General features: G+C 42.0%; 1 protein-coding gene across 1 annotated transcript in view; it reads left to right on the top strand.

The window, feature by feature from the left end:
- The window catches only part of LOC139255587 (cytosol aminopeptidase-like), a gene marked incomplete at its 5' end in the record, with an annotated part of 45,533 nt that extends 31,825 nt beyond the window's left edge, over positions 1 to 13,708 (top strand). The window contains one exon of the mRNA XM_070873955.1: positions 12,821 to 13,708. Within this exon, the coding sequence (XP_070730056.1) occupies positions 12,821 to 13,016 (196 nt within the window). The remainder of the gene's footprint in view (positions 1 to 12,820) is intronic.
- Positions 13,709 to 17,107: the final 3,399 nt, after the last annotated feature.

Below are 17,107 nucleotides of genomic sequence, written 5' to 3'. Positions count from 1 at the left end.
TGAAATTCCCTACCACAGAAGTTCGTTCGATATATTCAAAAGGAGTTCGATGTGGCCCTTATGGCTAAAGGGATCAAAGGGGTAAGGAGAGAAAGCAGGAATGGCGTACTGAAGTGCATGATCAGCCATGATCACATTAAGTGGTGGTGCAGGCTCGAAGAGCCGAATGGCCTACTGGTGCGTCTATTTTCTATATTTCTATATTGCGATGCGCAGCATAATAGAGGACCATTGGCATCTTGAAGCAGCATTTCTGATGCCTGGGCCATTCCGGAGGCTACTTGCAATACTCCCCTGAGATTGCCGGTCAGTTCACTGTTATGTGCTGCATGCTGCGTAACTTAGCCATCATGAGGCAGCAACTGGTAGTCGAAGACCCACCTGAGGTGAGCGTGGCTGCTGATGAGAACGAGGAAGCCATACAACTACCTGAACTCGGAGCACAATGACGGAGGAGATCGGGCTTTAACGAATGCTCGGGCTTTAACGAATGCTCGAGCCTTCTGGCAGCAGCTCATCTGTGAATGCTTTGCTGCCTGAAGGTACAGCGGCAACTATTCCAAATGGACCATGTTTACTGTTTGGACCTGTTCCATAATGTTGTTGTGTTAATGGAACAAATAATGGAAATAATTCTTCTTTAGTTCAAAAAGTTGTGTTAATAATGGAACAAATAATGGAAATGATTCAGTTATAATTTAAAATATATTTTATTCAAATGTTTAACACTTGTTTGTACTTAACTAATAACAATATTCTTGTATCACACTTTTAAGTTTTCAGTTAAGATCACTTACAAACTTTTAAACTTGTAAATTTACATCACTTACAGAAAACGTTTAATTTAAGAACAGTTACAATAGTAACAACAATAATAACAACAATAGCAGCAAATAAAGACTGCACCATTCTCTCCGCCACCTTATTCGAAGACCGCCCGCTGCCCTTGGTCTTGGTGACTTCACCCCTGCCCGCAGGCGGTGGCGCAGCGTTTCTCGGGTTGGTACCAAGCTTATCCTTTCAAGCATCTCGGGCAATGCGTACTTCTTGATGGGGGTGCGTGGGCAGGCAATAATGTGGAAGGCCCGGCTTGGGCCTCTTCAGAGGCTGGCCTGGGGATTGGCGTGGGAGTGGCTGTTGATTCCATCAATGACCGAGTGGTCTGGCATGTACCCTTCTAGCAGCAGCTATCTCCGACATTCCCTCCCTCATGTGCCCTGACAGTGTCTCAACTACCTGCAACATTCCCTCCCTCATATTCACCAACAGTGTATCAGTTACCCGCGACATTCCCTCCCTCATGTTCACTAACAATGTATCTGCTACCTGCGACCCTCCCTCCCTCATGTGCACCGACAGTGTTCCCATTTCTCGTGAGAGTGTTGTTACTTTTCTCGACTGTCCCAATACCTCATCACCCACCCCATTGATGGTGTCCAGGACTGATCGCGTAAGGTAAATGCTCTCTGCACTCATTGTCATCATCTGAACCACATCTGTTGCATCTTGCACCTCAGGAGAACGCGGTCGAGCTCTCCTGCCCCTCCTCATCCTGGGTGTGGCTCGCTGCACCCCACTGGAACCCGCAGCCTCGGACTATGCAAAACCATGGAATGTCCCAACACTCGTACCACTCAGGAAAGGGGCTAGCACCTCAATGGGCGGCGCCTGCACCTGCTCCAGAGTGAGTACAACATTGAGGGCTTTATCCTCCCCCCTCCCCCTCACCCCCATGCTCTTGGTCTGGAAGGTGGGATTGGAAGATGTTCTCCTCTTCAGGCTCGTCCGCGTCTGAATCTTCTGAAATCATCTTCAGGCTCATCAGGTTGGCCTTAAATTCTGCAAAATATAACTGAAGAGACAAATGGTTAGCAGCAGAGGAGGGGGGAAGGTGGCACGAGTAGGCTCACACAGCGCAAGCAGCAGGCTCATTTGAAGGACCACGATGAATGATAGCACATTGCATCAACCGAAGCGTAGCTGATGGAGACATCCCCAGAAACCGAAGCATGGCTAGCCCGTGCAGGACTTGACTTTTAGCAAAGCCAGGAGGTGGAATTTGCAGGACTTGCCCTCTCCCTCGAGTGTGGGCCCAGCTTGTGCAGTGATGGTTGCTTTTCTCCGGACAGAACCCATCAAAGCAGCGAACCCTGTTTTTCAAGTGTTTCAGTGGGTGCCGATTTGCTGGGCCGCCTCCTGTTCGAGTTCTCTCTCTTTTGTTGTGTGCCACCTTCCTCTGCAAAGATGAAAATAGAACTTTTTAGAGAGGGTGTCTTTCTGCTGGGTGGGACATACAGATGGTCACGTTTACAATTGCAATTCTAGTGAATAAATGAAAATATTACTTACACTAACTACTTGACCAAGGTCCTGCCACTTTTTGCACTGGCCTCCAGACCTCGGGGTGGTCACCATTGCACAGTAATCTTTTGCAAGTTGGTTCCAGTGTTTCTTCATTTCTTTTGGTGAAACTTTTATGTGACCTCTACTGGTATCCAGCTCGTGCCATCTGGCCTCAATTACAGTAACTAGTGTCTCCATTTCCTCTTGTGAGAAATTCTTGGTCCTTGAGCCGCATTGCATATTACAGCTCGTGATTTTTCCCCTGAGAATTAAAGTTCTCAACAGCACTCTAAAAGTTCTCTCACAAAGCTCTTTAAAAATGGCCAAATGCAGACTGGGAGGTGTACTGGGCATGCTGCCCACAGCAGTCACGTAAAAAACTTCATTTTTTTTTTGTGCATGTGCAGAACGGGGCGGGGGCTATCCTTTTTTCAATGCGGACGTTAGGCTCCATCTCTCCAAAGCTAAAGGACAGTTTGCACGGCGCCAATTTCAAAAATTAGAACGTAGAAACTTGCAAGTTTTTTTTTTAAGTAGTCGGGGCCAAAAAAAACGGGCGTAACTCTTGAAATGCGCCAAAAAACGACATTGGGGAAAATTGAGCCCTTCGTAGTCGAGTAAACGGAACAGACTTTATTGATGCACAGTAAAGGTGATTGGTCTTCAACTGTATACAAAGAGTGGATATTCAATTTCTGTATCTTTATATACAATATTTTGACTACATCAAAGGAAAATATCAATGATTTATCTATTTCCCAAATCCTCTGATAACATCATCATAAAATGCAGTCCCTCGGTATCGAGGAAGACTTGTTTCCACTCCTGAAGTGAGTTCTTTGGTGGCTGAACAGTCCAATACGAGAGTCACAGACTCTGTCACAGGTGGGACAGATAGTCGTTGAAGGAAGGGGTGGGTGGGACTGGTTTGCCGCACGCTCTTTCCGCTGCCTGCGCATGATTTCTGCATGCACTCGAGGTGTTCAGCACTCTCTCGGATGCACTTCCTCCACTTAGGGCGGTCTTGGGCCAGGGACTCCCAGGCGTCAGTAGGGATGTCGCACTTTATCTGAAAACACACTATCTATGTAAACAGTTTGCAATTGTTTGCCTCAACCACTTACCTTAAACAAGACTTCCTGACATAACATTTTCTAGTATCTTTGACCAATTGCTATCTGTTAATGGGTGAATTAATTAATTAATCAATCAATCAATCAATGGATATCTACTTCCCATGTTTCTTCCCCTAAAATGAAACATTAACCATGTCATTGCTAACATTTATTCCCTCACAAACACTTTGTTTCAGAAAAAAAGCAATGCCTTTTCCTCATGACACCTCAAAGTAATCTTGTTTATATCGGAAAGCCTGACAATGCATTCCTTTTACAATACTTCAATATCATCATGTTTATATTGGAAAGCCTGCTGCTTTAAGATACAAAGAAGTTTGATTGTTAACCTTAACTCCCCAAGATGTCCAACATCATCGGCTTCTATCTGGGGCTTACACAGGGGGGGTCATCATTATTATAGGTAGTCCCTCGAAATCGAGGAAGACTTGCTTCCACTCTAAAAGTGAGTTCTCAGGTGACTGTACAGTCCAATACGGCAGTTAGTCTCTGTCACAGGTGGGACAGACAGTCGTTGGGTGTGTGGGGTGTTTGGTTTGTCACACGCTCCTTCCGCTGCCTGCACTTGTTCTCTGCATGCTCTAGGCGACGAGACTCGAGTCTATGGCCAGGGGTTCCCAAGTGTCAACGGGGATGTTGCACTTTATCAAGGAGGCTTTGAGGGTGTCCTTGAAATGTTTCCTCTGCCCACCGGGGCTCGCTTGCCGTGTAGGAATTCCGAGTAGAATACTTGCTTTGGGAGTCTTGTGTCAGGCATGCGGACAATGTGGCCTGCCCAACGGAGCTGGTTGAATGTGGTGCTTCGATGCTGGGGATGTTGGCCTGATCGAGAACACTGACCAACATACATCTCTCCAGGATGTCCCACATATGTTTATGACTTTAAACATACATTGCATGAAACTGAAGAAATTGAATCATAGGAACAGGAGTAGGCCATTCAGCCCCTCGAACTTGTTTCCCCATTCAATGAAACCATGGCTGATCTGAATCCTAACTCCATCCACCTGCCTTGCTCCAAATCCCTAATACCCTTGGATAGCAAAAATTTATCGATCTTGGATTTAAAATTATTAATTGAGCTAGTATCTGTTGCTTTTTGTAGGAGAGAATTCCACACCTCTACCAGCCTTTGCTTGAAAAAGTGTTTCCTAACTTCTCTCCTGAATGGTTTGGCTCTGATTTTAAGGTTATGTCCCCTTGTACTGGATTCCCCCACCAGCGGAAAAGGTTTTGCTCTATCTACCCTATAAATTCCTTTCAAAGTCCAAAAAACCTCAATCAAATCAATCAGCAGTAATCTTCTATGTTCCAAGGAATATGTCTAGTTTATGTAATCTCTTGTAATTTAACCCTTGGAGCTCTGATAACATTCTCGTGAATCCAAGGCCAATACATCACTAAAGTGCAGTGCCCAGAACGGCACACTACTCCAGATGTGGTCTAACCAGGGCTTTGTATCATAGTTGTAAAACTTCCTTCCCTTTTATATACTAGCTCTCTAATTATAAAGGCTAACTGTTGAATAAGTCCTTTATCCTTTAAACCGATTCATAAAGGTAGAGATAGTAATATAATGATTCACTTAATTTATTATTGACAAAACATTAATCTTGTAAACACCCATACAGCATAGTGCACATTAGCCGAGTTTCTGACACGTGTGTGGATTTTAATGAGGAATTGCTAAGATTGCTTTTTGGGTCTCGAAGGTAGTCAAAGATCTCTTTCTAACTAAATAAAAACATGGAATCTCTTCTTATACCATTTTCTTTATGGTCTGCTTCCTGCTGAATCCAACACCATCTGATGTTTTATGACCACCTAGTTTTTTGAACCGATTGCCAAACGGAGATAGGAGTCCCCCATGCATTTTCACACCATACTGCTACTTCCGATCACTGCTTTACCTGAGCCATAGCTTTATTATGAACAATCTTTGATGCATGTTCTATAGCACCATATTGCCTTTTATATTGCAGCAATCTCCTTCCCATACACTGCCTCCTGCTGTGATGAAAAACCTGTGTTTTAAAAGTCTATGTATTTCAATCTTAAAAATTCTTGAGCTCAATATTTATATGTGCCTATCTTTACAGTACAATATCCTTGTTTCTGAAATTCATCCTTCTCTAATGTTACCAGCATCATAATTTTATGCTTCTTATCTACGCGACTTACTGTGTCGCCAACCAGCAAACTTGGATATATGGCTCTCTCTTAATTCATCAATAAATATAGTGAATGGATGAGGCTCCACCACAGACCCTTATGGACACTACTAGTCACTTCCTTCCAATTCAAGTACATACCCATTAACCCTACTCTATGTCTTCCACTATCTAACTATTGTTAGAGTTTCGGGATCCTGACCAATTAACTGTTTCCACTGTTAAGGTACGAAAGATTCGATGTGACCTTTATTGGTGACGGTGATTATTTTTATTCAGTATAAGCAAGACTTAATACATTACAGTATCTGAGCAATAGTCTAACAAGGCGCAAATGTGAGTTACATTATCTATTGTACCCTGGTTAGAAGGTCGTGATCTCCACGAATCCACCCATGTCAGCCCTGGCCTCTAGGCTCCCTCGTCCATCGGTATGGGTCCTCCGACAACCTGCCCCCTCCTCAGCTCATCTGGTGGATGTTCCCAAGCTCTTGGCCGAATGCCTCTACCCTCTAAGTGCCCAAGTGACCCCTTCTTAGACTTTTTCTCACTTTTTCTAAGCCTATGGAGACTTATTGAATCAATCACTGGCTTACATCCAAAACCCAAAATCCAACCATAAAGGTGCCACATCTGCAGCACCGTGACTTATACAGCTTCTGGTCTTATGACAGCCTTACATCATCTGTTTTTGACCATCAAGACTCATATCTGGGGTAGTTACGGCAGCGCAAAATGAACATATCTCCAAAGTGTCGAGATATGGTGTCCTTGCTCTTTCTGTGAGAGGCCAATGTTTTTAATTTACCGCAGACTTCATAACATTCCAACACAGTGGCAGCCACATCTGACCTTGCATCCCAGGCTAGCTGCACTCTATGCCTCTATCCTTACTGTTGGCTAATATCCAACCTTCACCCATAGCCTCCCTATTCGACCATGGCATTCCTCTTTCTCACCCCAGGCTGTTTGGTTACAGCTTACTCACAGACTTTTAATCATAAGCAAAAGGTTTACATGTCATATATAATTCAGGTTATCATTCCAAACAATTGATGATTATAAACCTTTACATTTAATTCTTGCACACGATTATAAATCGATTACTTATGATTACATCACTAAAGATAGAAAACGAATATTCTAATAATCAACTAATCCATCTAACCGGGTCCACCCAGGGCATATTACACTAGTTTAAAAGTATGATTATTCAAGAATCGTCGTGCGTCGTGTAACAGGAACAAAATACAAACTTGAACCTATAACTCATAATACTTAATTCATTTAGTCCATGTTAGTTTGTCGGGAAAATCTGAAATGGAGACTTCCCAGGATTCTCACACCAGTCTCCTAACCAGGTCATTAATTTTTCTTTAATTTTAGCTAACAGTCTCTGATGTGGAACCTTATCAAATGCCTTCTGAAAGACCATATAAGCTGCATCCATAGACTTTAGTTACTTCCTAAAAAAAACTAAATTAAACTAAAGAGATTAGTGTGCAAAATTAAAGCTCATGGTATTGGGGGTAATGTATTGATGTGGATAGAAAACTGGTTGGCAGACAGGAAGCAAAGAGTAGGAATAAATGGGTTCTTTTCAGAATGGCAGGCAGTGACTAGTGGGGTACCGCAAGGTTCAGTGCTGGGACCTCAGCTATTTACAATATACATTAATTATTTGGATGAAGGAATTGAATGTAATATTTCCAAGTTTGCAGATGACACTAAGCTGGGTGGCAGTGTGAGCTGTGAGGAGGATGCTAAGAGGCTGCAGGGTGACTTGGATAGGTTAGGTGAGTGGGCAAATGCATGGCAGATGCAGTACAATGTAGATAAATGTGAGGTTATTCACTTTGGTGGAAAAAAACAGGAAGGCAGAATATTATCTGAATGGTGACAGGTTAGGAAAAGGGGAGGTGCAACGAGACCTGAGTGTCATGGTACATCAGTCATTGAAAGTTGGCATGCAGGTACAGCAGGCGGTGAAGAAGGCAAATGTCATGTTGGCCTTCATAGCGAGAGGATTTGAGTATAAGAGCAAGGAGGTTTTACTGCAGTTGTACAGGGCCTTGGTGAGGCCACAACTTGAATATTGTGTACAGTTTTGGTCTCTTAATCTGAGGAAGGACATTCTTGCTATTGAGGGAGTTGGAGAGAAGGTTCACCATACTGATTCCTGGGATGGCAGGACCGACATATGAAGAAAGACCGGATCGATTAGGCTTATATTCACTGGAATTTAGAAGAATGAGAGGGGATCTCATAGAAACATATAAAATTCTGAAGGGGTTGGACAGGTTAGATGCAAGAAGAATGTTCCTGATGTTGGGGAAGTCCAGAACCAGGGGTCACAGTCTAAGGATAAGAGGTAAGCCATTTAGGACCGAGACGAGGAGAAACTTCTTCACTTGGAGAATTGAGAACCAGTGGAATTCTCTACCACAAAAAGTTGTTGAAGGCAGTTCATTAGATATATTCAAAAGGGATTTAGATGTGGCCCTTTAGGCTAAAGGGATCAAGGGGTATGGAGAGAAAGCAGGAATGGGGTACTGAAGTTGCATGATCAGCCATGATCATATTGAATGGTGGTGCAGGCTCGAAGGGCCAAATGGCCTACTCCTGCTCCTATTTTCTATGTTTCTATGTTAGACATGACCCAATGTTTACAAATGCATGTTGGCGCTCTGTAATCAGCTCAAATTTCTCCAAATGCTTAGTCATTTTGTCCTTAATTATAGATTCCAATAACTTCTCCACGACAGATATTAGACTAACGGGTCTATAATTTTGTGGTTTCGCTCTCTCCTTTTTTAAATAAGGGAGTTACATTTGCTTGTTTCATGATGCTGCAGTATAAGGTTGTAAGCCTGCTGTGTTGAAATTTAAACTCATCCTACCCTATCACAGAACCACAAAACTTTGAAAATTCTTATCTCCTCAAGTCTTCCCTTCGCCAATGTGTGTCGGCTTTTAAAACCCAAACTTGATATTGCCAAACCTTTCTCCACTTTTTCTAATGTCCTACATCATGGGCCTTGACCTCATACTTTATTTTTTCCGTTATTCATTCACATATCCAATGGCACTTTTATGTTAGCACTTGGGTTGATTTCTGGGTACTAAAAAACAAGTGAAATAATTATGCTATTGGCCCAGATTTTGCTATGAGCGCCGAAGGAACAGTTTTTGCTATTCACTTTGCGTACGGTTGCCCACAGACTTTTAGAGGGCTTGTTGAATTTGGCGCCCTCTACAGGGGCTCTGTGGCATCTGTGAGTAGGTCAAGCAGCATGGAGGCTGTTCAATCAACCAGATTGAACAATCTTCACTGAGACACAGATGGCAAAGTAGGAATTAAAACTGGAAATATAAATTATTATTTAAATTATTGGATAGGAAGAAAAATAAAGGCTGGGACATACGCATGGAATTAAGGGAAAGACATTAAAGAAGAACAAAAGCAGAATTTAAAAAAAAATTATTTTTATTAAAAATAAATCTGCAACATTAATTTCTTGAGGCAATGAGACTCCATACTTGTGCAATTATTTTTTTCAAGATCCAGAGAAGTTGTTCAGTAATTATCACTTACTACGCTGTTTAAAAACTCAGCTACTCCTGATTGTACAACACCTAGCCTTTTCATTTGTGTTTAGAGAGAAAATAGGGGTAGTTGGCCTAAGTTCTCGCCATCACTGTGATTTCTGTGCAGATTCCATCGACGAATACTGCAACAGCACACCCTGTGGAGGAGCAGGGCATCAGTGACAGGAACTTCCGGATTTCCGTGTTTAATTACGCATGTGCGGACGCCAGAAATTGCTGTCACTGTTACTCAGCAATAAGGATGACAGCCTTCCGTTATTAGTACAGCAAAATCCAGGCCATTGTTGGAATTTTACAGCAGGTCGTTTAGCATCTGAACGAGAATTATAGATTAATCGTTGCCCCATCTCCAACCTCCCTTTCCTCTCAAATCCTTGAACGTATTGCCTCCCAAATCTATGCCCATCTTTCCCAGAACTCCAATCAGGTTTCCGCCCTGTCACAGTAACGAATGGGCTCCCATCAAAGTAAAAAATGACATCCTATGTGACAGTGCAAAGGTAAACTATCTCTCCTTGTCCTTCTCGACCTGTCTGTAGCCTTTGACATGGTTGACCACGCAATCCTCCTCCAACGCCTCTCCACCGTCATCTAGCTGTGTTCCTGCTTTTGCCTGGTTCCATTCTTATCTATCCAGTCGTAGTCATAGTATCACCTGTAATTGCTTCTCTTCCCGCTCCTGCACCTTTGGAGACCCCCAAGGATCTATCTTTGGCCCCTTCATATTTCTCATTACATGCTGCCCCTCTGACATCAACCAAAAACACAACTTCAGGTTCCACATGCTGACACCCAGTTCTGCCTCTCCACCACCTCTCTCAACCTCTCTATTGTCTCCTTTCCCCAGTCACTGACTCCATCCCGTTCCCTGGCAACTGTCTGAGGCTGAACCAGACTGTTCGCATCCTTGGTGTCATATTTGACCCCGAGCTGGGTTTCCGACCACATATCCACTCCATCATTAAGACCGCCTATTTCCATCTCCAGAACATTGCCAGACTCGATCCCTGCCTCAGCTCATCTGCTGAATCCTTCATCCATGCCTTCATTACATCTAGACGTGGCTATTCCAATGCACTCCTGGTTGGCCTCCCTCGTTCTACCCTCCATAAACTTGAGGTCATCCAAAACTCTGCTGTCCGTGTCCTAACTTGCACCAAGTCCCATTCGCCCATCACCCCTGTGCTCGTTGACCTACATTGGCTCCTGGTTATGCAACGCCTCGATTTTAAATTCACATCCATGTATTTAAATCCCTCCATCCCTATCCCTGTAATCTACTCCAGCCCCACAATCCTTCGAGATATCTGCGTCCTCTAATTCTGGTCTCATGAGCATACCCGATTTTAATTGCTCTGCCATCAATGGCTGTGCCTTCAGCTGCCTAGACCCTGAGCTCTGGAATTCCTTCCCTAAACCTCTCCGCCTCTTTACCTCTCTTTCCTCCTTTAAGACGCTCCTTAAAACCTACCTCTTTGATCAAACTTTTAGTCATCTGCACTCATATCTCCTTATGTGGCGCAGTGTCAAATTTTATTTTATAATGTGGATGTTTTACTATGTTAAAGGTGCTATATAAATACAAGTTGTTCTGTTTCGGGTGGGACTTTCATTACTCAGATTTTTATTTAGGACGTAAATCCTAATTCTGTAGTCTTATACCAAACTGAGGAGTTACACTGAGCAAATTTATATCCATTAGATGTTTCCTATTTTGTGTGAACTTGCATTCTGTGGTTAATTGCCTTTACGTTAAGGCATTAATACTTTTCAGTACTCTTCCAAATAAGCACTCTTTACATTTGTAAACTCAAATATTGTCACTGTTGTGTGGTAAAAGATCTGCAAACTATTTTCTGTTTTGATTTGATACTGAAAGGTTTTAAGGATATGCCGATGCTCTCCTGCCCAATCTCTCATCTTGCACCCTCCATAAACTACACATCATCCAATACTCGGTTGCCCATATCCTATTCTGCACCAGGTCCTTCTCGCCCACCACCCCTATCATTACTGACCTACATTGGCTCCCGGTTCCCCAATGCTTCGAATTAAAAATTCCCGTCTTTGTGTTTAAATTCATTCTTGGCTTTGCCTCTCGCTATCTCTAACTTTCTCCAGCCATACAAGCTCCCCAGAACTTGTATATCCCCCTTGCTGCACTGTTGGCACTGTGCCTTTAGCCATCTAGGGACTATGCTGTGGAAGTCCCTCCCTAAATCCCTCTCCACCACTCTTAATTTGTTTTAAACCCTCCTTAAAACCTACCTCTTTGACCAAGCTTTTGGACGCCCCTGCTAATATATCCTGTGGCTCGGCATCCATTTTTGTTTGATTATGCCTCTGTGAAGAGCCTTGGAATGTTTTCTGCATTGAAGACACTTGTATAAATGCATGTTGTTAATCTTACACATCTGAGCTCGAGTTTAATTTTATTTTGTGTCGAGCACACTATGGGGACAGATTTTTGTCTTATGACCACCCCGCTATTAGGCATAAGGTGAGCAGTAGGGGGGATGAGAATCGGGGTGGGGGATGGAATTCCCTGGAGGTATGTTCTTTCCCATTTTCAGGCTGACCTTAATTTAGGCTGAAAACAGGCAGAGGCCTGAGTATTGTTTGCAGATTAGGGTCACATCACGTCAGTGCCCTAACACCATATTTGTATCGACCTGCATTCTATTGCACAAACTGCAGGCGGTACAGATCGGGAGCTGGCCATTTCCAGGTGCATTTAGCTACAGTCGGGGAAAGCTGGAAAGGGGTCTGGCACTCAGTTTTCCTGCAGTGTCTTGTGTGTTATGAGCCAGTATTTAATATTTTCTGAAAACTGCTGCTTTGTTTGACTCCTGACACTTCCACCTTCCCTTTTAAAGTGTTGCTGCAGGTCCATGGTGCATTGCCGGATTTCCTGCTCTCCTATACAGCCAGCTATCCGTAAAAGTGCAATTAGCACTGGCGCCTCCTCATGTCAATGTAAATGAGGCCTGATCACAAAAATTGATTAGGCCTCCTGCAGATGTCATCAGGTGGTTGGGAGTAGCCCACTGCCTACCCGATATATGCTTCACGTGAAAATCAATCCCATGATGTGGTTGCCTTAGAGTTGAAACAATTGAATGCAAGTCTATAACTATTCATTATACTGTAAATGTTACTGTACCACAACTGAAAAATTGCATTGTGACTGACAGTGAACCATTTTGTCCACTATTCAAAATAAACTGAAAATTTGAGAACATGCTCTTAGTCGATGAAAAGTGAAAATATAAATTAAAAGAGGGAGCTTGTTAGTTTCATACAGGTTGTTGCAGTGATGGCCCAATGAAACAGTCACCCAAGAAATTTGCCCAGCAGGGCAGAGAGTGACTGTGTTTCAATTGAGGATCAAGTGGACATAATGAGAATTCAAGGGGGAATAATTTGGAAAAAAATTTGTTTTAATTTTCTTTTTGAAGGGGATTTTCAATTAAAAAAAAAAATCTGTGATGAACTTCCAAAGAAATACATTCACTTGCTGCCACTTGGTAACTTCCACTCTGCTCTGAAATGTTCCTGCAGGTCTGGTGGTGCGTGTACAGCTGCAGCGTTCTTGCGAGAGTTTGTTACAGTCTCACACTGGGCTCACCTTGACATAGCTGGTGTGATGTCAAACAAAGATGAAGTTCCATACCTGCGAAAGGGAATGGCAGGAAGACCGACCAGAACATTAGTGGAATTTGCAGCCTACCTGAGTCAAGAAAGACAGAAATCTTAAAATGTATTTTTAAAGATGAGTCCACATATTTTTCCACTTCATCAGTTTCATAATTTTGGTACCCAAACAAATGCCCTTTTTTTGTATCTGTGATTAAGCTTACTTTGGATTTTGTTCCCTTTACATTTGGAAAGATGGTACTGAATCAAAAAATTATATTTTTTGTTACCAATTTTATTAATGAACAGTTTTATAATCATGGTTCACATTTGCAGTTGTGACTTATGTTAAATGGTGATTTTTATCTTCTCTGAACCATAATTCCTATCATTCATTGTGCTACTACTCACTTGATGCAAAAGGGAAACTACTTTGCAGCAACACAAAAGCTGCAGTATTCCAGAGTCTCTTGGACAATACAAACAGTGAAAGTGTGAAAACTGACCAGTTTTGAGATGTTTTGAATATAGTTGAAAAATAAGTCTCCCCAGTTTAAAAACAAAAGCTGACGGATGTATTGAGCTTTCAGTATTGCTAGCTGCCAAATAAAGTGGAGACCATGCAAGCCAAAACAATAAAGGAAAATAAACTGGACATAATGAGAATTCCTAACTGATCACAGCTGTGATTACAAAACATTTAGTATTGACAATGCTGATGTCAGATAAAATCTAATTAATGGATGCAAAATCATTCCAGAATGTCGATAATTCTTTTGATCCATCTGCAATAAAAGTACATGTACAAGGAAATACTTGAGTCGGCCAACTAGTGTTCTAAGAGCTGAATGTGAAATCTTAACAATTCAGAGCTGAAATCAACCTCATGTCTTTACTGAGTTGTGACCAACCAATAGAGATCATCATTTATCCCGAACCCTAGGGCAGGACATTGGTTGAGATGACCTGAAGTCCTGTCTACCTCTTCCAATATCTTAGTGGACTACGTTCCTCAACCAAAATTTGTGAGATATTGCTATATTTACTTCTATAACAGTCACTGTTTCAAGAATAATTAGTTAGCCGGGATTTTGCGGTCAACGGTGACGTGATGGTGCTCATCACTGACCTCGAAAAAAGCTGCCTACAAATGTTTAGCCAACACTTTTCCCAACGTTAATTTAATTCTGGCGCCATCTATAAGGGAATCTCTGGTGGCCAGTAACAATGATTTCAGTAAGCACGCTAAGCAGCCAGTCACATTGATGAATTCTGACGCAGCAAACCAGGAAGTAACAAGCAGGTTTTATCATTCACTTTTTATAATTTTACAGAAAAGCGAAATAAAGATATACCTGGAATTAAGGTGGAAGCTGAAATGTCATAAACTTCAAAATAAAATTATTCTAAAAATCTATGGAATTTTTATCATGGAATGTAGAAATTTGACATTCTAAAAATATAAAATCCGTTTTTTCAAGGCCTATTATGGCAGAGTACGCTGTTTTAAAAAAAAATTAATTACACCTCATTCAATAAGGCTCAACTTTTTCAAGGGTTTTTACAGTGAGAATAGAGTGTAAAAAGTGGAAGCTCACGACAATTCAGTGATTTCTAATTGATTTCTATCTGCAAAGACTGCAGCAGCACGCCCTCTGATGGAGCAACTTCAGGATTTCCGTGTTTAAATACCATGTGCAGACTCCAGAAGTTTCTGTAATGATGGCAAATGCTGACATTACAACTGCAGATTCCGGACCATTGTTTGAAGTGCTTTAAGATACTTCAATGCAATAAGATGATAAGTAAACATGTATTTTTATAATTTAGGATCAGGTTGCAATTTGTTCTGATGAATTTTAAGCTGACCTTATTGAAGGTGATTGTTCCATGGCATTGAGGTGCAACATATAACTGGTGATCAAAGATACTCAGTTGAACAGCAGTTGGTTCCTTGGTGACATCATCTGTAGACCTGGGATCAGGTTCACATATATGTTGATAACACACATATCTGCCTCCACTGCCACTGCTTTTGTAACATCCTGTCTTGGAGGAGTCATAACTTTCTCCAGTTTAACAATGGAAAGTCCAAAGCCTTTGCCTTTGGCCCTGTCACAAACTTTGCTCCCTTGCCACTGATTACATTACTCTCCCTGACCACTTTTTCAGGCTGAAGCAAAGTATTTGCAACTTTGTATCATGTTTGACCCTGAATTGAGTTTAAGACCCCCTAACCGTTCTATCACTTCTATTTCTACAACATTGCCCACTTCCACCCTATCTCTGCTTCTGTACTGTTGAAATCTTACTTCAAAATGTCAATTGAAAATTTCAAAACTGAGATTGATAGATTTTTGTTAGGCAAGCGTATTAATGGTTACGGAACAAAGACAGGTAGATGGAGTTAAGATATAGATTAGCCATGGTCGAATTGAATGGCGGAACAGGCTCGAGGGGCTGAATGGCCCACTTCTGTTCCTCAGTTGTCACCTCAGTATTCAAATGCTCCAAACCCTTCCTTCCTGACATTCCATCCACTAGTTGGCATAAATTCCAATCTTTCCAAAACTGTACCACTTGTATCCAATGTTCCCTATAAGCTGTGCTTTGTTCTGTGCGGCCTGTTTTAATGCTTGGTCCCTTTAACTTTCTGTGCATGCGCGATATATACGATGTAATAGCTGGTAAGCGGCCTGCGTGGGACCTTTGAGATTACTGTGTGGCCGCACATCTTGGGGGTGAACCATTGCTTATATCCTGTTCCACAATAAATCCTGTTCACCTATCACCCCTGACTTTACTGACTTGTAATAGCTTCCTGTTCCCCATTTCTTAAATTTAAATCCTACTCCTTGTTTTTAAATGTCTCAATTGACTTTCACCACCCTATCTATACAACCTCCTTCAACCTTATATCTCTTCCCTATTTCCCTGAATACTCCATTCCTTTGAAAAAGGCCTTTTGTGCATCCTTGTCCCTTTGTTCTGCTGTTGGTGTCAGAGCCTTTAGTGGTTAGAGTCCACTCTCTGGGGATCCCTCCCTGAATCTTTTCACTTGTTCAAAAGCTTCAGAACCCACCTGTTTGAACAAACTTCCAGTCACCCCTCATAATATTTCCTTTCCTGGCTTGATAGCTGTTTTACATAAATAGTAGACTGATATCCGTTCTTCACACCAAGAGTGACCAACACATGGAATGGAGTTCTAGGTAGAGGAGTGAAAGGGAAAATTAAGAAAAAGTTAAATTCTATGATGGAAGTATACGGTCCTCCTAGATGGATGAGTTACTTTGAGGCAAAATGCCTTCCTCATCTGTATCTTGAGTAAGTGATAACTAGATTCTTAGAGATGAAGATGAAGCTGAGATACAAATTTCTCTGATGGTTGGAATGTAAAGACCTCCTCAAAAGTTATCTGAGGCTCTCCTGTTCTACCAAGATCCATTTTGAGTGAATAATGTAGATGTACATTTGAGTACAAGTTGTATCTTAGCTGCCGCCTAATAAATAAGTTTGGCAAATTAGTTCCACCTCCACCATGATAAAGCAGTTTGAGTTGCTTAATTTTCACTCAGTTCACACTCTTTTTCACAAAAGAAATGGGAACATAATCCAACTCCTTGAAGGCAATGTTATGGTTGAGGCTTTTCCCCCAACACCATTAAGAAGACCGTCTCCTATCATTTAAATCTGTTACATTTGCTATGTATGGATTGCAGCTCCGGTTTAAAAATGAACTTCTATTCACTGGAGTTTACGTGGGAAATCTACCATCTTCTGTCTCCTCTGAAAGGTGCAAAATACAATAATGTCAACCCCACCATCTCATAAATCAAGACACAAACTCTTAAAAATCAAGAGATTTAGTACAGGTATATAAATCATGTTGCTATTTTTTTCAAACATAAACCAATATAGATTGACAGTTTATAAACCTCGACTGGCTTATTTCATTTCGAACAGGTCAGAGCTCTTTACAAAAACTATGGGCTAGATTTTGCACTGCATTTCCGCTCGGTTTCTCGGCGGTATTGATCGTTTTGGGCGAAAATCGAGCCGGCAGTTTCGAAGTATTACTGGGGAGCGTGCACTGTCCATAGTCCACCATCGCCCGATTTTTGACTCAGCGGTGACTCATAGGTAAGTAGAAAATAAACGCCCACGAGAAGCAGCGGGAGCTGGGCGGTAGGTAAGTAGCCCTGCAAAAAA

Source organism: Pristiophorus japonicus, unplaced genomic scaffold (assembly GCF_044704955.1).
Source record: "Pristiophorus japonicus isolate sPriJap1 unplaced genomic scaffold, sPriJap1.hap1 HAP1_SCAFFOLD_618, whole genome shotgun sequence".
NCBI classification, from domain to species: Eukaryota; Metazoa; Chordata; class Chondrichthyes; family Pristiophoridae; genus Pristiophorus; species Pristiophorus japonicus.
This window is presented reverse-complemented; position numbering and strand designations above follow the sequence as displayed.